We start from the raw sequence: 22,057 nt of genomic DNA on the forward strand, positions 1-22,057 counted from the left end.
ACGTTTACTGAAATGCATTTCCTATATTCACAACTGTTAAATAAAATAAGATTGGTCTAACGAAGAGATCAGACATAATTCAGGCAATACCACTACCATAAAGAATGTGCGAAAAAAATACTTACGTTCTTTAAAAACTTAATGAAGAAAAGAAATATAGAAATACAAGTGCTGTTCCTTTTTTTTCTGTGCACAAACTGAATTTCTGCCATTGATGTATGTCCCATATCCTTTCTTATATATTAACAACCAAGTAACATGAACCCTTACAACAAACGAGTGTTGAACTGATGTTTGTAAGAAGGGAAAGAAATTAATGGTCTATCAAAACTACATATAAGAATTAAATATCTACGCCACCTGATATCAAAGTTGATTGGTGATTTAACTGAGTTGTCAAGTGTTCCACTTTCTGTTTTTCTTGATTAAGCTCTACCGTAATGTCCTGTAATTTTGATTCCATTTGGTTAAGTCTGTTCTGGATAACATCTTGGTCATTCAGAAGAAGCCGTTTTTGGTCGTTTATTCCTAACACTACTGTAAATAACCCAGCTGAAATAAGCCACAATTCTAAAGTTAGCAGTAACATTTTCTACTTGTGAACAGCACTATATGTTACTATCTTTGCATTTAATTGGGTCAGAAAGATAGCGACAACCTGATAATGATTCAATTGTATTAATAAAATGGCATTCTATTTTTCACAGACAATTACATAATTGGCATCAAAACAACAAGACACGCCCTATACAAAATACATGTATACAAAAGTAACAGAGAGAAGTGTATAAAGTACCTATATGAAGGCAACAGTATACTACCGCTGTTTATTAAAAAGTCATAAATCGATCGGGGTAAACGAATCCGAATTACAAACTAAAACCGAGGGAAACACGTCAACTATAAGAAAGGGACGAAAGATACCAAAGGGACAGTCAAACTCATAAATCTAAAACAAACTGACAACGCCATGGCTAAAAATGAAAAAGACAAACAACAACAGCACACATGACACAACATAGAAAATCAAAGAATAAACAACACGAACCCCACCAAAAAAGTAGGAGTGATCTCAGGTGCTCCGGAAGGGTAAGCAGATCCTGCTCCACATGTGGCACCCGTCGTGTTGTTTATGTGATAACAAATCCGGTGAATAGTCTAATTCGGTAGGTCACATTCATAAAAGGGAAGGGGATTGTAGTTACGACGTAAGGAACATATCCAAAATCATTTGTGAAACAATTATTCCATAACGGTCAACCAACTCGTGATGGTCATTTGGAACTCTTGGTTTAATAGCTTCCTTGTGAGCAGCAACCCTCTATCAGGAAAATCATGATAGGAAATGCAAGCACGGGAATATCGTATCAATTGGGAGATATATACCCCGTATGCAGGTGATGTTGGAATGTTGCTACTTAGAAATGGAAAGTTCACAATTGGAAAGCTGAAAACATTTCTTTTGTCGTAAAGTTTTGTTTTCAACCGACCCTCATTGTCAATTTCTAGATTTAAGTCAAGATATGAGGCCGACTTAACTGTATTTGTAGTATCCTTTATCTCTAGCTCGATGGGATAGATGCGTTTCACATAGTCACCAAATTTTGAATTATTTAGTGAAAGAACATTATCTATATAGCGGAAAGTAGAATTAAAGGATATTGCTAACTTCTTATCTTTCTTCCTAAGAAGTTCCTGCATGAAGTCAGCCTCATAATAATGAAGAAACAAGTCTGCAAGAAGAGGGGCACAGTTTGTTCCCATTGGAATGCCGACAGTCTGTTGAAAACACGTCCTCCGAACGTAACAAATATGTTGTCAATCAAGAAATCAAGCATCTTGATAATATCAGTTTCAGAGAATTTTTTGTTTGAATCAGAGTGATCCTTTACAAAGTAGGATTTATCCCTCCCTAAGACAAGATACTTGTATCTACGTTGGCCATTCTTTTTTATGAAGCAAAGCAATACCAACTCTTTCAATTTGTCTTTTAGTTTGGAATGTGGAATACTTGTGTAAAGAGTAGAAAAGTCAAATGCTTTAATACTGTTACAAGATGAAAGAGAGTTAGATTGTATGTACTCTAAAAGATCTTTGGAATTTTTAAGTATCCACATCTGATTCACGCCACCTCTAGAATAGGAAGTTTCACAATAACTTTGAAGCCCGTCTTTGATTGCTGATAAAATAGATGTTAATAATTTAGAAAGAGGTTTCGTGTAGCACTTGGAAGACCCATCAATATACTGTTGTTTGTAAGGACACTAATGTAGTTTAGGTATCCAATACAGTGATGGAAGATCCAGTTCTTCATCTTTGGTTAAAATTCCAAAGGAACACAGAACAGACCTATGATTATCCAGGATTTCCTCTTTATATGTTGAGTTTCAAAGTGAATTGTCAATACCTAATTCTTTTATCAAGCAGTTAATGTAATGAGTTTTACACACAAACACGATGTTGTTTGGTGCTTTATCTGCGGAGACAACAACATATTTGTCATGGAGGTAGGATAGGTGTTTTTGCAACATTTGGGTCTTTAAAGATTGACGTAGCATGGGCATTGATAGACCCATTCAGTTTCTTAATTCTAATTTGTATTAACGACCTCACTGCCTTAATCCATTCGGAAAGAGTGTCTACGTCTTCCTTCTTGCGCTTAGCCCATTGCCTGGCATAATCCTCGACTGAATCCATCAAAATTTTAAAGTTGTATTTCCAATTGATGGATTTAGGCTCACGATATTTCGGACCTTTCGATTACACATTTCGTAGAGAAGTTTTATTAACAATGTTGAGGTCACCGGTAGTAAAGTGGCCAGCAAGAATATATGTGAATTGGGAACTAGCACAATTGCAATCAGGAGGTTTAGACTTGAAGTCGTCAATATCGAGATCCTGCAAAACGTGTTTGTAATTGAAAATTTTAGTTGCAATAGGTTTGGTATAGGTATAAGAAATGATTGGTACAGAATGGTCTTTGAAAGAAGGAGGTATTTTCGATTGAACTAATTTATGATAAAGGATATTGTTAAGTTGACGCCATCGAGACCTTTGTTGGCAAAGGAAAGATTAAGGAAAGATCTTTTCTCTTTTTCATCGTTTCCAATGCGGACTGGCTTGAACAGTCTGTGACTTGCAATATCCGAAATTATAGCTTCAAGTTTGTATTGGTTTGAATGACGGTTTGTAACAGTGGATTCCAAACATAAATTGAACAGAGAATGAAGTTTTGAAAGGGGTAATGAATAAAGTTTTGTGCGAATGTGATGAATACCTAACGACTTTTGTATAAATGGCAGTATAAGAGAAGTCACACTGCAGTGCAAACAAAACAACAACAAAAAACCGCCAATGATACATACAAATAAAACGAACTATTTGATAACAACAGCCATATACCTGACTTGGTACAGAACATTTTAAGAAAAAAAGGTTGTTTGAACCTGGTTTTACGTCAAGCCAAACATGGTTCTTTCTTAAACTTGCAACATTAGACGAGCTGCTTATGGAATAATACCACAATTGTTTTTCTATTAGTCTTTATACAATTGTAATGTGTTTTAAATTGTACAGAATTCATCATTGTTTCAAATAAAGAAATACCTAGCATGAGTAAAGTTTTAACCTGTCAATAACCACAGTCAAAATTGTGCATACATTTCAATTCGTATAGATATTTACCTTCATTGGTAGTTTAAACAATCAATGTGCCATCTCTTTTTGTCCTGTTTACAAGCTTTAGTAAACATGTCACCTCAAGTTTCCAAAATGAAACGCCAAATAAAATCAATGTCCTTTACAAAATACATGTTTAGAACAATAACAGAGAAATATGTATAAAATACCTATACAGTGACTCTAGTAAAAAATATCAATACAAAACATTATGACCACTATGCCTTTGCCAATACTAAAAACAAATGTTTTGAGTATTGAACACATAAGAAAAATTCGTTCGATTTATATAATCTGTACATTCAGCTCCATAAATTTGATGCAGTTCTCTCAAATTTCTGGAGCATTTGATTTGCATAACTCGGAAATCAGCAGGTGTTCTCTTTTTATTTCCGAATTTTATAAATCGAATTTTATCAGGTGGCTCTCAAAACACAAAGGTGCAATGTTAATAATTTTGAAACAGAAACATCACTTCAGAGTTACAGGCCTAAGGTATATGTATTATTATGTGTTTCGTGTCATAGCCCGAAATAAATTAAGTTTTCAAATAAAAGACTTCCGCCCGCAATGAACCGGTAAAAATTATTTTTGTATTGTAAAGGTAATTAATTATTTAAATACGGTTTCTGTATTACGTGTTTCGTTCATGACCAAAATCCATCTGTTAATCTGCAAGGTCACCAAAGAATAATTGTATTTTATCAATGCAAGGAAGTTATGCTGCATATTGTTTGGTTTGTGCATGTAGAATACTTATAACCGTTTTATAAAATTGAATATTTACGACTTTTGAACGAGTTTAAATAGGTTGAAAGAGTCCATGGTGCTCTGTTGGACAAATACAGATTAAGCGTTGTGTTTTTAAATTCAAATGGACATTTGAAGTCTCTTTATAAGAGAAAATAGGAGAAAAATATGCAACTTTTGTACTTGTTATTCTTTTATTAGTCAATAATTGAACAAAATAAATTAAAGAGGAGGATTTGTATTTTGAAAAAGAAGATTAATCCCATCACATATTCATATGTAAGTCCCAAGTAAGGAGCACCGTTAGTAATAATTTCATTCATTATTTCATGTTGTTATGTTGTTATTTCAAGGAGTCGGACACCTTGGTGTTGATTGCACATCTTTGATGGTTTCTGTTTGAGCTTGATTAATGGTATTGTCTTCTGTGTATTGTTGAAATACTGTATGTGTCCCCTCTAGATGTCTTTTGAATACTTTTGTTGTTAGATTATTGACGTATAAGGTACCATACTTAATTTCTGTCACCACACCTACACAAATCCAATGTACATACGTAACGTAAAACATATGTCTGTTACTCTTCAGTTGTGATTTAAATGATTAATAAAACTTTCTTACTTTAAAAGTCATAGCTTCCTGGTTAGGTACGCGGGCATCTGTTAAATACCCGCACATAATAAATACTTCCTCATCTCTTACACCTACGATGATGAAAAATGAGAATAAATGACGTGAGAGATAACATGTATAGTTTACTTTAGATGTCTAGAGAAAGAGAAAACGATGGTAAGTGATATGTTATTCTGCTTCTTCCATTTTGTCTTACCACGTGATGATCGTACTAAATTAAACTATAACTAACTCGATAAACAGTTAAACCTAGTCTTACCTCTTTATCAATGAACATTAAATATATGTTCTTATTAAATGGTTTTTTTCATTAATAGTTTTATAAGGAAAAATTCTTCCTTTCCTCCCTACACTAGGCTTTTTTGAATTTTTTTTTTTTTTGTTGATTATTTTTTTTTCATTAATTGTCGAGAAGTAAGGTTCAACCCCCCCCCCCCCCACACACACACACACACACACACACCTTAAAAAATTATTATGCGATTTGTTATACGGTGATTATTCTACACACACAAACAGTTAAATGGCTTTCATGAAAGACATCATTATACAGGATTAAAAAAAGTAGATTGTTTAATTCAAATCTGCAAATTATTCAATATATCCTGATGCACAAGAATTAAATGGAGCATGAAACAAATTTGTGAAAAGGAAATAAAATACCTTTCAATAAACCGTTAACATTAACTAACTATAATTGCGTGACTGTAAACAGAAATATTTTTTCTCTTTTGTTATTTTCTTTCTACAGAATTAAAATATTTAACAATATTTCACCGTCCAACAAAGGGTCCCCAGAGGGATTTGAAAATAACCAACAAGCGTACCAAGTAGTATATAAAAATCTTATAATTTAACGTAGGTGCCTAGGGGGTATAACATAGCTCGGAGTATGTATACTCTCAAATAATTATACAAAGGTCTCTAGGGGCAGAACATAGCTAACAGTCATATTCAGTAGTATATTAACATCAAATAATTAAACTTAGGTTCCAAGGGTGTTGGGGTAGTAGAACAATCTCAATAGGCAATAAAAAGTAGTATATAAACATCAAAGAATTCAACAAAGGTCCGAAAAGTTGGGGGGCAGTAAAACAGCAATATGCATAAATAGTAGTATATGAACATAAAAGAATCAAACTAAGTCCAAAGGGGGTAGAATATAGTCAACAGATATGAATAGTAGCATGAATAAACTCAAATAATCAAACAAAGGTCCCGAGGGGAGGATGGGTGGGCTAGACGATTGACATAGCTAGTGGTTTATATACATTGTACACACACAAAATTAAACAAAGGACCTTATGGGACGAGAACAAAGCCGACAGCCATAAGTAGTAGCATATATTCACTTAAAGAATTATACAAAGAGTTCCTTGGTGTAGATCATACCAAAAGCAATAGCTAGAATAATATGTTCACTCAAAGAATTAAACAAATGATCCATAGTTGTAGAACATAACCGAAAATCATAACGATTCGTATTGCTTTCTTTAGTATTCTGTGTTGTGTATTATTATTTTTCAGTTTGTCTTTTTATTTTTTAGCCCTGACGTTGTCAGTTTATTTTTGATTTATGAGTTTGAATGTCCCTCTGGTATCGTTTGCCCCTCATTTATAATAGTCAATGCATTCACCATTTAAGAGGTTTCCGATTGGTAGCAGATACCAAGGGTAGCTAACAAACCAGTTACCATGTAATAATGTCTATATCAAATTCTTTGTTATGCTATCATTCCTATAATTGGTGTCGATGTGGTGCACAATTTACTAATTGTATTGGTTTAGTAATAGTATCTTTTTTTTTTCGTTTCAGTCACCCGAAATCGTGTCTGCTATTGTGATCGCTGTTTTAGCAATTCTGCTATGTATAGGTATTATTAGTTTTCTGATATTTCTCTGCTTCAAGTTTGTCCACCATCATAAAAGGTTAAATGACCTTGAAGAACAATTAGATAAGCTAAAAACACAATTACAAGTTAGTGCCGTTTCCAAACAGGATGAATATACTATTCTGGATGAATCTAAGCTGAGACACAAGGAGCCGATACACGATAGTGCAATAGAACTTCGAGGTGCTTCTTGTAACAGTTCAGACAATGCTCAGCCTACAAGTGGCCATCCAAGTCTTTCTAGTTTCATAGGGCCACGGTATACAATCAAAATAAGGAAAGAAACCGCAAAATATGTTCGGAAAGAAATCACAAATGTATATGGCAATGTTCTTCCTGATTCGCAAGTTGTTGCGATTGCTCAGCGTTATTACAAAGAGAAAACAAACTCCTCAGACCTTGTGGGAATTGATGATATGGATATAACCAATCAGAAAGAAGAGAAAGAAATTATAAATACTAGGCAGAGTGTTATATTTGAAGGACGGCCTACTTCGATGATGATGGATCTTGATGAACTACCGGATAGCAATAGGTTAAATGAGCAGGGAGTGTTTGTGCATAAGATGATAGGGAAATCGGGTGGAGATCTTCAACTCTTGGGAATAAAACTCGAAATTCCGGATGGAGCATTGAAAAATAATACTCAAATTACTCTAGGTATAACATGGGATATTTCTGCGTACCCTGAACTCACAAAATCACAAGCATTATTGAGCCCTGTTGTTGTGTGTCAGCCATCTATAGACTTTGAAAAGCCAGTACGTTTATCTTTTCCTCACTGTGCTGTTAATCATGAGTTGCATTGGAAGTTAACAGTTCTATGTAACAAAAGTAACCTGCATGGCAATGATAGTGCATGGAATGAAATAGAACAAAATGGCGTCCATAAAATGGAAATTACGGAGCATCACGTTGTTCTTTTTCTTAAACATTTTACTTTGTACACACTTGCTGGAGAAAGTGTAGAAGGCAAAACTGCAGCCAAGGCAGTCAAATTGCTAGCATTTACATCTCGTTTTCAAATGGACCAAATGTTTACTGTTAGAATATATTGCATCAACAATTATATCGACGAGTCTTCTCCGGAAATGATGGTAAATATGTAATTTACAACCCCTACCAATAAGTTAATCAGTCAGCATACCTTTTTCATATGCAGAGTGTCAGTAGGCATTAAACAATTACGTTTTTTTTAAATAAAGATGGTAGTCGATCATAAATATATTTCAATGTTGGCGTCCATATTGAAAAACAACTAAAACGTGTAAAGCCTAATTATACCTGCTGACAAATCTTGATCAGATTTTTTCTGTGGTTTCGAAAAAAGGGGTAAAATGCACTCTGGGCATATATTAAAAGGGTTTGAATATGTAATCTTTATAAAACACTCATAGGGAAAATACCGAGCTGCAAGGGAAAACAACGGACAGTCCCTTATCACTAACATAATCGAAACCTCCAACAAAACAAACGAACGAAAAACAACTGTGTAGTCCACTACTTTAAGATTACAGGTAAGAAAGAATCCTTGAAACTGGACAAATAAAATGAAACGAAATATAGTCAGAGATCGATATGCGTTAATAATGTCACCAAATGATTGTATTTGGCTCTTGTCAAAAACAAATGTACGTTTGCGTCATTTCGTACATAATTTAATGTGTCTTTGATCAGATAATACTTTTGATTTTGGGTTCTCTTTTTTATTTAACTTATCGACACTAAACGCAAAAGGTGTATTTCTTATAACTTATTCTAACATCACATTGTGTGTCGGTCATTGGTCAATTCCACCGTCAGTGGTTGTCCATACATATACCTTAAAGTTATATAAAGCATTTTTAATAGTCTTTAAAACTTTTGACAACATTGTAGACTTAATGCAATATAAGATCTTGGCACATCATCTTTTTATGAAACGTCGTATTTTTTTACCTTTAAGCATATTTATGCTCCACTTCAAATTTGGTTACATAAGTTGATTCTTCATTGTGCCTTATTTACCGATAGCATTGTCGTCAGATTAGAAATAATAAAGTAAACATCCTTGTTATAATAATGTCTGATGTTATCTTTCAGAATTAGTATTTAATTCCAGCTAGATCATTGTTAACTACACTTATAACAAAATATATATTTACTAGATCATGGCGGGCGTCATTTCCCATAGATTAAACTAATTTACTATTTGTCCACGGTGTTAATATTTGATAGCGGGTTAAATAATAAACATACCGCAAATTGTTGCATACATAGCAAATTAACAAGATACTGTATACGTTTGAAGGAGATATAATTGTCTGATTAAGTTATTATAAAACATATAAAACTAAAAAATAATATGAAATATCGATTGCAGTTAATATTAGTTCTTTTGGTTTATTTAATCAATTGTAATGTAATCGCAGGTTGCATTCAATATCTTATTTTTAATTATTGTGGGGCTTCTCTCATTTGAACGTTGATATCACGTTTGTTTATTATTCTTAAATATTAAGTTTGTTCAAGTATTTTCATTGACAGAATATAACTAAAGCTACAAAAGATATGAAAGAAGCCGATGCACCACAACCCTTGTTCATACATGACAATGGTGAAGATGTCGTTGTTGAACTGTCAAAACTGTCCAACGGCTGGGAAAATGACGGACTTATCAGTAAGGTAAGTTTTTGGCGATGCTGTTATTGCAGTAGCGTACATTGAAATCTCAATCGATATTACATCTATGGTTCAAGTTCATAATGTATTCTTAACATATTCTTTAAAGATGTACTAAAGAAATATTTAAAAAATCAAGAATTCAAAATTGTTACTTCAAGACGGAAGAGCATTAGTTAAGGAGCTCCTTTTCGAGATATTTGAGTTTTAAAAATGGCTGGAAAAGGCAGACTCGGACTTTTACATTATACTTGCATTGGAATTATATGGGTCTCAAATTAAAATAAAAATCTAAAATCTGCTTTAAATTTGGTAAATGACCTTTTATGAACTGTTACAAATAAACGAAAGAACGCTCAGCACAGAGAACACGTAAATATGTAATAAACTGTGTGTCACACAAATGTATATATAAACGCCACAAAAAGTGACACTACGGGTAAATTTATAGAATTGGGATTAAATGTGTTATGGTGTTATTTTATGTATTTTCTAACCATTACAATAATATGAATATAAAATTATGTTAGTAATGATGTAATTATTTATTTTTTCTAACAATATCGGCTTCTTTTCTAAATGAAAAATGAATTATGTGCATATAGTTGCTTTAAACTAAAAATCATATTATTGAACAAGCTGATTAATTATCTCAACTTTTACAAATATATAGAAAATAAAAATAGAATTCAAACCACAAAAAAATAAGACACAACACAATTTGAAACAAGACTAACAAAAGACACACCATAATTAAATACATGAATATTGGAAGTATAAATACCGAGACACGTCCGGTCGTATAGCAATACTAATGCGAATCACATTCGACAAAGCATTCATATTCGGGAATAGGTCACGTTCGGTACTTAACAGACTAGAAGACGTTGATGGTAAGTCACAATGTCGATACTTATTTTAGACACAGACACATCGTATAGATCAACCAATTCGTGATGGAATTAAGTTACTTATTTGAAAATTTTCGAAGTATCGTTTTTAATCTTTCCTTCTCATAACTCTGTTGGAGCAGTTCAGTCGTAAGGACCAGACTCTTGTATATGACGTCCGTATAGTGTGAACGTGAACAAGCATAGTGTAACAACTGAGTTATGTAAACACCATACGACGGGGCAGAGGGTATGTTCTTGCTGAGAAATGAGAAATTGATAATTGGGCAGTTGAATTCGTCTCGTTTGTTATAGACTTAAGTGTGAAATTGTCCATTTGTGTCAATATTGAGGAAAAGATTAAGGTATGAAACAGTCCCTCTAGTATCAGAAAGGACATTCACAAAAATACCGAACTCTGAGGAAAAATCAAAACAGAAAGTCCCTAATAAAATGGCAAAATAAAAAGCTCCAACACATCAAAGAATGGATAACAGCAGTAGTATCCTAAAGTTCACTGGGATATATGAGATGTCAGTACTGACTGAAATATGATTTATTCAGTGATAGGACATCATTAATATATATCTAAAAGTGGATTTCGCAAAGGTGGTTATTTTGTTTTTGGAATGGTCTGGATGAATTCTGCTTCATAGGAGTAAAACAAAAACAACTCGTGCACAATCAGTACCCATTTAAATACCGAATGTCGATGGGACTATTTATCCTTTAAACTCGACAAATATATTGCGGACTAAAAAGTACAGCATGTTCATCCAAAGTCTTATGAGGAAGATGACGGAAATCGACAAATCATATATTACTTGTATATATCATAAATTGGTCAACTGTGACCGACTCGATGAGTATGTGTCTGGACTCAATAGCGACATGTTTTCGCTGTATTGGGGGATAAGTTGGTAAAGTCAACATTTTTAATGAAATAATTCATGTTATATTATTCATTTATAGTATACATGAAACTAAACGGATACAGAAACTAGCAAAGTTGTGAACACTTATCTGAATCCGAAGAGATTTGTCTTTTGCCTGATGACATGTGGACGGAGTGTAAATTTATAATAGCCATACATCTATTGATGTTAACCTTGATTTCCTCTGATCATCGGTTAACTACTGTTGCCTCTATAATTAATACTTTAAACTATATAATTGTCTTAAATTATGAAGCCAAGTGTCAAGAGAAAGCAGCCACACTTTTCAGTCAATTCAAACATTATATAACGCTTTTTTCTTATACTTACAGACAATAGATTTTGAGAGTATTTGGCACTGTTTAGCTCCAAACTGCAAATATTTGTTTCATCCAACAGAAATGTCATCGACGAAAATCGTATGTGATTTTACTTATTATCAGCCTAGTGATAAAGAACTTCAACCAAAGAAAAGAACTTTAAAGATAGCCGATGAATATAAAGATGTAAGTCTTGAATTGTATACTTTACCAAATATTAATGAAATATTGTTTCAAGAAAGATTCCAAAGGAAATAAATTCAAATTAAAAAAAATTAAAACATGCCAATGGTTAGTTCAACAATAAAATAATTCCGTGGTATCCAAATACTGATACATGTAGTTAGACAAATATTCTATTTGGTTTGGTTTGAGACTATCACAGGCGAAAATTAACAAAACACCATGGTTACTGCGCGTGTCCTAAACCGCAGTTTATAAATATCCTTCAAAGATTCTGACGCAACGAAAACATTGTTTGAAATTGTAATCGTTTACATATTCTATTCAGCATACATAAGTGATATTTGATATTCTATGTCTGTCTTGTCGTTTAAAAAAAGGGATTATTGGAAAGTGCTTGTATGTAAATATTGTGTGTGCTTGAGTCGAAGAAAGTGGCGGAATGACACATCCATTTCCCTGTAGAGAAAGTGATGAATGTATAATATTGAGCGTGCAATATAATTTTGAAATACAGAGTTCATATTGGACTTATTTAAGAATTGTGAAAACATTCAAACATCAAACATTACAATTGTCATATTCCTGGCTTGTTAAAGGCAGTTTCTCAAGTAGAAACCATTCTATTGTGGCTTTTATAACCTTTTTTATAAAATTTAACAACTAAACTTCATTCTGTAGAATATTTACTTGTCACTATTTTTAGTCATTTTTAGATTCATGATTAAATTTTAGAACACTTTAAGCATACACAATAATATCCATTACAAACTTGCAGGAATGGTTAGGTCCAATTTCCTAAGGGATATCAATAGAAAGTATTTCCAGATTAGTAAAAATAGATAGGTACGCCATTGCATTCCAAGGTTTCATGCAAAGTTAACTCAAAACATCTTTCGAAAGAAAATGTGAAATCAGTTTTAATGTACAAAGCATAAGTATAATGCTGAGGAAGTTTTACAAAAAAGCTGCCACGTGATTCAGGTTCAGATGAATTACAAACGTGGAAAAGATGAACGAAAGAACGAACAAATAAACAGATAGACGAACTTCGACGTCACTTGTACATTCCACTTCTGACAAAAAGTTATAAATCACACTTGATCCCTGTAATGACAATTTCTCCTCCATTTTATCCTAAATTATAGTTAGTGCATAACAATCACCATATTCCATAAGTCCGGGCGCTCTTCTTGATTTACCTCAAAGCATTTTATCAGTATCAAAAAATCAATTTTGATCCTGGTTTCTATGATTAGTTTACTCAGTAGACAGTGCTTCGGTAATGACAATTTATATAACATACTTTTTTTTTTAAATTTTTCGTTGAGAAATAAAAAAGATATTCTAAAATATGGGTTTCTATCACCATAAGGAGTAGTTGGCCTAGATTGATTTGGCTATCATATTAGGTTACTTTGGGTCATACAGCTCTTGGCGTGGTTTTTGGTAATTATACATCATACTTTCACATGTTTGGCTTTAAGCGTAAGAAGTAATCAAGAAAATTTCTTCAGACTTATGAAATATATCATATGTTGTGTCGCAAGCAGTGGTATCGACCCAATGATATGAATGAAAACAAGAATGTGTCCATAGTACACGGATGCCCCACTCGCACTATCATTTTCTATGTTCAGTGGACCGTGAAATTGGGTAAAAACTTTAATTTGGAATAAAAATAAGAAATATCATATCATAGGGAACATGTGTACTAAGTTTCAAGTTGATGTAACTTTAACTTCATCAAAAACTACCTTGACCAAAAACTTTAACCTGAATTTCGCACTATCATTTTCTATGTTCAGTGGACCATGAAATTGGGGTCAAAACAGACTTATGAAATATATCATATGTTGTGTCGCAAGCAGTGGTATCGACCCAATGATATGAATGAAAACAAGAATGTGTCCATAGTACACGGATGCCCCACTCGCACTATCATTTTCTATGTTCAGTGGACCGTGAAATTGGGTAAAAACTTTAATTTGGCATTAAAATTAGAAAGATCATATCATGGGGAACATGTGTACTAAGTTTGAAGTTGTTTGGACTTCAACTTCATCAAAAACTACCTTGACCAAAAACTTTAACCTGAAGCGAACGGACGCACAGACGGGGGAACGAACGAACAAACGAACGGACGCACAGACCAGAAAACATAATGCCCCTCTACTATCGTAGGTGGGGTATAATAAGTATTATTTCTATGTCAAAACTTGCTGTTAGTACAACTTTCATAATGACCGGAGAAAAGGTTTTCATTATAGGTTCCACACATTATGGAAAAAATGCTATATATGTACTCAATATGGAAGTTAATATATACAATTATATGCGACATTCATACAAGCAAGTGAGAGGTATAACTGCCTATAAAACCAGGTTTGGTCCACGTCAGGGATATGACAGTTGTTGTCCATGCGTTTAAGGGTAATGATCTAGTCATTTGATAAAGGAATTTCCGTTGTTAATTTTCCTTGGAGTTCGGTAGTTTTGTTATCTTAGTTTTGACAGAAATTGTTATTCTTACTAAATAATTAAACAGTGTATATAAAGTGCGAATCCAGCTAGTTCATTTTCACTGTCATATGCGGGTATGTCTATTGTAGAATAAAGGATCATGGGAAAACTGTATTTGTTTACGTTTTGAAAATACCAAATTTATTGATTTGAAGGAAAGTTTTTACATATTTTCATTGTGATATGTCTTTATTATGTACAAACATAGCATTAAAGTTCAAATAAGTGTTATAAAAGCAACATAACATAGCATATCGATTTTTGAAAGCGATCCATTTTAACTATAGATGCGATGAATTATCACTGTTAGTGCAGTCATTTCTGATGTGGAATTTTCGAAGATGCGAGGAATTTTTATTGTAGAATTATGTGATAAATGCACTTGAAACAAATGAAAAAACTTAGTTGATGACTTTAGAATTTATGATAAATGTATTTTCAAATTGAAATACAAACTCCCCATTCATTCTTTATCAAATATATAGCTTTTCAAACTTGTAACAAAAACGCTTCTCAAAATGTCACATTGTATTCTTCAAATTACGTTTTTCCTTGATTTAAAAAAAATAATTAAAAGATATTTCTGTATTTTTTTTAAGTCAAAGATTGATATTGCGGAGTTTAAGTGCAGTCTGTGTAAAATAGAGACGAGTACATTTGAGGACGTTATCTTCCACGCAATAAATACACTTGCGAACAGAGAAATATGCATCTTGAAACGCAATGGTGACAGAAAAGCTTATAAAAGATTAACTTTCCCCAGTTGTACCCTCAACTGCTTCAATTTCCATATTCTGAAAAAGACAGTTTTGGTAGAACAAATGTTCTTGACTCAATTGTTGCTTGCATGCTTTTAACTGTATAAGGTGAAACGGTATGTGACATAAATTATCCACAGTTATTAAAACATGAAATTTAAGGTGTGGGCGAACTTTTTTGTTTGCATTTGTACGTGAAGTAGAGCACCCTTGATACAAAAAGAATTATCCGTAATGAACAGCTCGATACCAGAGGAGGATTTAGGAGGACAGGGGGTTGCCCCCTTTTTGGGAAAACATTTGGTTACTTTTATATGGAATCACTGGAGCGGGCCCCCTCTTAGGTAGTCATTTGAACCCTACTTATAAAAATTTCTAGATCCGCGAGTGGATACTACCAAAGAGGTCAAACAATGCACATTTGGGTAATTGTACACAACATGCATGCTACAATTCATGTTTGATGATCTTAGACCCTTTGGACCTCTGTGTGGGCTATTTCGGTAACTTGGTAAAAATCCCCAAACTGGATACAAGGTTAGATTCAGCATGTCAAAGAACCCCAAATATCCATAAGGTCTTTTGTCTATAAAAATGCATGCATGGGATACATTTGTTATTGAAGGCATGACTGTAACAATAGGATGAAGATAAAAAATATCTTATTCTGGGGTCTCATTGGGGGGAGGGGGGGAGTCTGATCCCTGATCCCGCTTACTGCTTTATCAGATTCCCGTATCCCGCTTATACTATGCAGTTCTCATTTTTTTTAATTTTCCGTGTCCCGCTATACTTTATTTCTCGTTTTCACGACACAATCATTTGACTATCACGTGTCACGCTTACAAAAAAATCGGCAATCCCGCGTCACGCTTATACCCCAACGCGACCCACTATTCTACTCTTTTCTGACTCATATTAAGTCCATTATAAATATATTAAAAAAGTGTGTTTTTTATCCCTTTTTATCCCGTCTTGTTTCGGGTTGAGCCACAGATAGATAAGATGTCATATGTGACAATGAGACAACTCTCAAAACGAGTCATAATTTATAAAAGTATACCTTTATACGTCAAAATACGGTCCTCAACATGGAGTCTTAGCTCACACCGAACAGCAAGTTATAAAGGGCCCCAGTGTAAAACCTTTTAAACGGGAAAACCAACAAAAAAAAAAACAAGGATATGGAAATGGATAAAAAAAACAAGGATAAAGATCCCTATACGATTCATAAGAAATTTTAAAAATGGAATACATTTGAAATAAAAGTTATTTCTATTGAATTTATTTAGAGTGTTTTAAAACCAAACTTTCCTCCGTAAGTTAAATTTTATCAAATCCGTCTCTTACTTTATCTATTGTTTGAGCAAGTCGGCTAAATTAAGGCTTTACAGCTAATTTCCTAATGCATGTAAAGCAAAACTTTGGTTGACTTGATTGCTTAGTTTGTATAATTGTTTATACAAACTTTGTAAATAAGAATGACATCTTCAAACAATATGTATCGGCATAGTTTAACCTGTATTTATATAATTATCATATTTGAATAAAATTGGGTGTTATCATAATGATTGTACAAAAAAAAAAATTCAAAGCAAGCATGCTTACTAAAGTCTTGCTTTACATGCTTAAAAAATACGCTGTAATAGATAAAAAAATATATATATCATACAGTGAAAATGTGCCGCATATACAATACTAATGAATCGCTCTACAGTGAAAATGAAAGAATAGTATCATTATTCGACAGTAAACATGACTCGCATAAAGAAAGCATCACAGTGGAATTCAGTTCAATATGAAGAAACTGAAAGACAAAACCTATTCTACGTTATACAACTTTAATAATTGTGTTGAAATGAATATTTTTTCTGCAACAACATCTTAGGGACGACATCAAAAGTTCAATGAAGGATAAAAAACTTAATTCACAAAGTTTTTTCACTGACCCCCCCCCCCCCCCCCCCCCCACCCCCACCCCCCTCTTAACTTAATTTTGGAAAAATTGATTGACCCATATGGATATATGTAAAAATCAATGTCGGATAACCAAATCTTGCAGCCGTTCAACCCCCCCACCCCCAAACTATTTGAATTAAGTTTTTTATCTTACATTGATCTTTTGATGTCGTCCCTTACCTGTTAGTTATAAAACACCTGCACGATCTGTTCGTGAAATGTCCTAAATATTCACCTATTTTGGTATATTTTTCACAGCTATTTGGATTTAGGCGCGAAAAAAAAACCCGTTCGCATCTCTTACTTTGTTTTATTAGTATTATGTGTTTCTTAACATATACTTTTTAACTAATTTTCTTCATTTTCTTCAAAAATAAAAAAAAAAGTCGTCTGTTTATTTATCATTCTACATCAAAAATTTCTGGCATATACAGTGAAAATGATATTTTAGGATCCGCACTTTACATACACTGATTAAATACAACGTTCTTTTGGTGTGGTGTTGTACGAACACAAAAGTAATCACCTTTCTCTTATTATTCTTGTCAGGTAAAGGTACAAATGTAAATAAATGTCAGGGTGGCAGTAGTGCTTTGTTACAATGTCTATCTTTGAATCAATTTGTTACGATTGTTTAGCTATTATATGTACTTAACTTTATATGTTGTAGCTATCATCATTAGCCCTAAAAAGAAATCTAACTAAGGATAGAAAACAGATGAAAAGCTTGATTTTAAAGCTAGACCCCAAATCAGACAAGGATTATACAATGTTAGCAGAGAAAATAGGCTATCAAGCGGAAGAAATAAGATGGTTAGAAGAACAAAAAGGTCTAAAGAGTCCTACCGAAATAATACTGCAAAAATGGATAGACGATGGACATCAACTGATCGACTTGGAACATTATTTTTCAGATATGGAACGGGAAGATTGTGTTTCTGTTCTATGCGTGAATGGAGCACAACATAAACAATAGACTACCGTTATTAAATATTAACGCTTAGGCAAGGAAGTAAGAAAGATGTGTAAACTCATTTAATCCATTAAACTATACATTCCAGTATCGAAAAGCTTGAACACATTTTTAAAACATTAACTAAGTGTGTTAGTCTCGTTGTCTTGCATAATCAACAACAGTATAAACTAAGTACGTAAGCCAATTTTTCCAATTCATCGATTTAGCGATGGGTATACATGTATATATATTTTACCATGGGGAAACAAGGTTCTTTCTCTTTGCCATTTGCTATGCTAAAAAGCCTTTTATAGCTGACTATGCGGTATGGATTTTGCTCATTGTTGAAGGCCGTACGGTGACCTATAGTTGTTAATGTCTGTGTCATTTTGGTCTCTTGTGGACAGTTGTCTCATTGGCAATCATACCACATCTTCTTTTTTTATAAATGTGTAAATACACAGTCGTGTCCGATCTACGTCTACGATAAATCATTTTAAATGTTTTTAGATTGATTCCATAGCTGGTGCTGCATTAGTGCCACGCTCTCGCACCTACAGAAATCTTTCAGGGTTATATATTAGTAGTAAGGCTGCATTAGTGCCACGCTCTCAACACGTACAGACATCTTTCAGGGTAATATAGTAAGGCTGCATTAGTGCCACGATCTCGACACGTACAGAAATCTTTCAGGGTAATATAGTAAGGCTGCATTAGTGCCACGCTCTCGACACGTACAGACATCTTTCAGGGTTATATAGGTATCCAACAATTGAACATATCGTCATTGTTCAAGGTGAGGCCAAATTTCCCGCACTTCATCCCATATAAAAATAAAGAGATGTGGTACGATTGTCAATGAGTTAACTATCACCCACCTTGAAAGTTAAAAATGAAATGGATTTATTTTTATGCAATTATAGGCAATCGTTCTGCATTCGACAATGAGAACAAAATCATACCGTGTAGTGGGCTATACAAACCTTACTTAGCCTATCATATATCCAATGTGAACTTGTTATCGACCTTAATGAGCATGACAACATAATCAATTAATTCGCGGTATGTCCGTCGCCGACTTGCAGATTAAATTAAAATATAAAATGTATGACAGTATTATCGTTAGTACCTGCACCGTCACCAGTTCCCCCCAAAAATAGTGATTATTTTCATCTTTTTCAAATTATTTGTTCTGTTATATATATTTTTTTTAACAATTTCATTTAATATATTGTACTTTTATATTCAAATTTACAGAAGCATCAATTCCTCCAAAATATGTATAAATATATGATATACTTACAATGTAGATATTATGAATGTTTGTTAAAATTGAATTTTGTTTGTTTGTAACTATTGTTATTTGTATGTCATATGTGTTTTTGTAACAATGTAACAATCCAATACTTGGATTTTACACCAATAAATAATAACGATTTGATTTCGTTCGTCAGATTATACTATGAATTTGTGCAGGATATTTAGAAATTGAAGGGATCATTGACGTCGGGATCACACAACTTGCGTTGGTAGTCGGAAGATTTGGCTGCAGTAGGTTTGGTACAATGAAAAATATAATTGAAACAGATGGATTTTTAGGAGATTTTATATACTTTGTGATTTAATGTTGAATGAAAGAGACATTTTTAACTTAAATCTGCCAATTTACAGTATTGCTACTTCATGTTTGTTGTAAGACAGAAACTTAACAAGAATGTTTGTACATATGACACAATGCATCACTTAAACGTTCACATTTCACAGTTCGGCAAAATCGATCTGGACAAACTGTACAATTGACACATTTAAAAAAATCGCTTCATAATGAACATGCATACCAAGTTTTAAGTAGATGTGAACAACACAATCCTATTTACATGATTTATTTATCAGTTGTATAAGGGGGGAAGGATACCAGAGGGACATTCAAACTCATAATTCGAAAATTAATTGACATAGCTATGACTAAAAAAAGCAAAAGACAAACTATAACTGTCTTTAAATAAGTACAACTTCTATCGGTTCTTTGTTTCTCTTTTTTTATGTAAGTGTGGTTTTTTTTTTATGTAAGTGGCGTTATACTCTTACCAATCAATGGAGTTAACTGGAATCCACTTTTTAATGATTTTAACAGTTTGGTCTTGTGTTGTTCTTTTACACCACTGTCCCAGATAAAAGAATGTTCTCACAAAAATATTTAATACCTCTACATTTTTTATGTAAGTGCCTTTCCACAGTTAAGAACCTGTAAATAAATGGTTTCCATAAGTTGCTGTCGGTCCTGTTCGTTCTTTGTTTTGTCATATATCAGACACAATGTCATGCTTTTTTGTCATATATCAGACACAATGTCATGCTTTTTTGTCATATATCAGACACAATGTCATGCTTTTTTGTCATATATCAGACACAATGTCATGCTTTTTTGTCATATATCAGACACAATGTCATGCTGTTTTGTCATATATCAGACACAATGTCATGCTGTTTTGTCATATATCAGACACAATGTCATGCTTTTTTGTCATATATCAGACACAATGTCATGCTGTTTTGTCATATATCAGACACAATGTCATGCTTTTTTGTCATATATCAGACACAATGTCATGCTTTTTTCAGTCTGTTTATGACGTCTTTCTTAGTCCATTGGATGTGAACTTGTTAATACATGGTTTTAGAGAGCATGATTTATTGTTGATACATGGTTTTGGAGAGCATGATTTATTTATAAGTTGTAAGTTTTTGATGAGGTGTTAGACAGTAGTTGGTAGTATTCTTAGATCGGGACTTATGTTATTTCTTTTATGTTATTAGGTGGGTTTTTTCACACCAATTCAATGTCAACTTATTTTTACAGTTTGTTCTAATTTTGTGTTGTTTAGTTACTATTCCATGCTTAGGGAGGGTTCAGCGTCTACAAGCATGTTTATTTACCCCCCCCCCCCCCCCCACACACACACACATTATTATTAGCCTATAATAAGTTGCTGTCGTTGGTTAGTATCTGTTTAATTTGTTTTTTGTTATTAGTTTTATGAATCAGGCCGTTGATACACTGGTTAACATTTTTGTAATTTCAGTGCCTTTTTATGACTACATGTATATGTTATAGGTTTTGCTCATTGTTACGGATGGTTGAACCCTTCTTAAACTTGATAGTATATTATAAGAAAAATAGCGATATATCCATGTAGTGAATATTAACAATCCTAAACTTAAATAATTAATTATTATAACTCTCTTCAAGTGCCGGATGATTGTTCTTGAAATCCAAATGTATTATAATATTAACAGAAATTAACTGTACCGGAAGTGCACACTTAATCACTCCCATCCTGAATAAGTCATTAGTGTTCAAATACATAAACTGTCTTCTTTTATATCATTTTTCTTGCAAAGATAATGTAAATCATAACTATTAGTAGACTCTTGAAGAATGAGTCCATATGAACATACAAAAGTGATGATCATGAATGGAGCATATTCATTTGTATTATTGCTTGACTAATTGTTGAGTATACGTTAAACAGTTCTGCTCATATTGTCTGTTAATGGTTTAAAATTGACTGCCAGCTCAAAAAGAGATTCACTGCATTTTAAACTCCTTGTACAGGATTTTCCTTTCCATATGCTTTATATTCCATATGAACACGGGTTATAGTTAGCATTATTGGTTCATGTTTTTATATAACGTCGCATTCTGAAGAATAATATATCAAATAATAACTTGTAAGCTTTCCAACCCAAAATTTACCTTTTGAAATGATCAATTGTCATTAATTCATGTTCGTTTTATTATGCATACCTTTCACAGATAAATTCAATATTGAAATATCAATAATTAATACGTGTTTAATTGCTTTGTTACTCTGCAATTTGCACGATTTACTTTGCTAAACAATGTCCCTATACAATGT

General features: G+C 33.1%; 1 protein-coding gene and 1 long non-coding RNA gene across 2 annotated transcripts in view; one reads left to right on the plus strand and one right to left on the minus strand.

The window, feature by feature from the left end:
- The window catches only part of LOC143067015 (uncharacterized), an 18,546-nt gene extending 13,387 nt beyond the window's left edge, over window positions 1-5,159 (minus strand). Inside the window, exon 1 of the long non-coding RNA XR_012975829.1 lies at window positions 5,050-5,159. This is a non-coding gene — a long non-coding RNA (uncharacterized LOC143067015). The remainder of the gene's footprint in view (window positions 1-5,049) is intronic.
- Window positions 5,079-18,245, plus strand: LOC143067013 (UNC5C-like protein). Its single transcript, XM_076239942.1, has 5 exons — window positions 5,079-5,217; window positions 6,878-8,050; window positions 9,480-9,617; window positions 11,772-11,945; window positions 17,853-18,245. Exons 1-5 carry the CDS (start codon window positions 5,215-5,217, stop codon window positions 18,156-18,158), a joined length of 1,794 nt encoding a protein of 597 aa, XP_076096057.1. The 5' UTR covers window positions 5,079-5,214; the 3' UTR covers window positions 18,159-18,245.
- Window positions 18,246-22,057: the final 3,812 nt, after the last annotated feature.

This window comes from Mytilus galloprovincialis, chromosome 3 (assembly GCF_965363235.1).
Source record: "Mytilus galloprovincialis chromosome 3, xbMytGall1.hap1.1, whole genome shotgun sequence".
Taxonomy (NCBI): Eukaryota; Metazoa; Mollusca; class Bivalvia; order Mytilida; family Mytilidae; genus Mytilus; species Mytilus galloprovincialis.

Excerpts from the sequence above, each read along its gene's own strand:
- LOC143067013 (XM_076239942.1), top strand. Across the intron at positions 8,051-9,479 it reads AGTCTTCTCCGGAAATGATG|AATATAACTAAAGCTACAAA; the intron begins GTAAATATGTAA and ends TTTCATTGACAG. Across the intron at positions 11,946-17,852 it reads TAGCCGATGAATATAAAGAT|CTATCATCATTAGCCCTAAA; the intron begins GTAAGTCTTGAA and ends TATATGTTGTAG.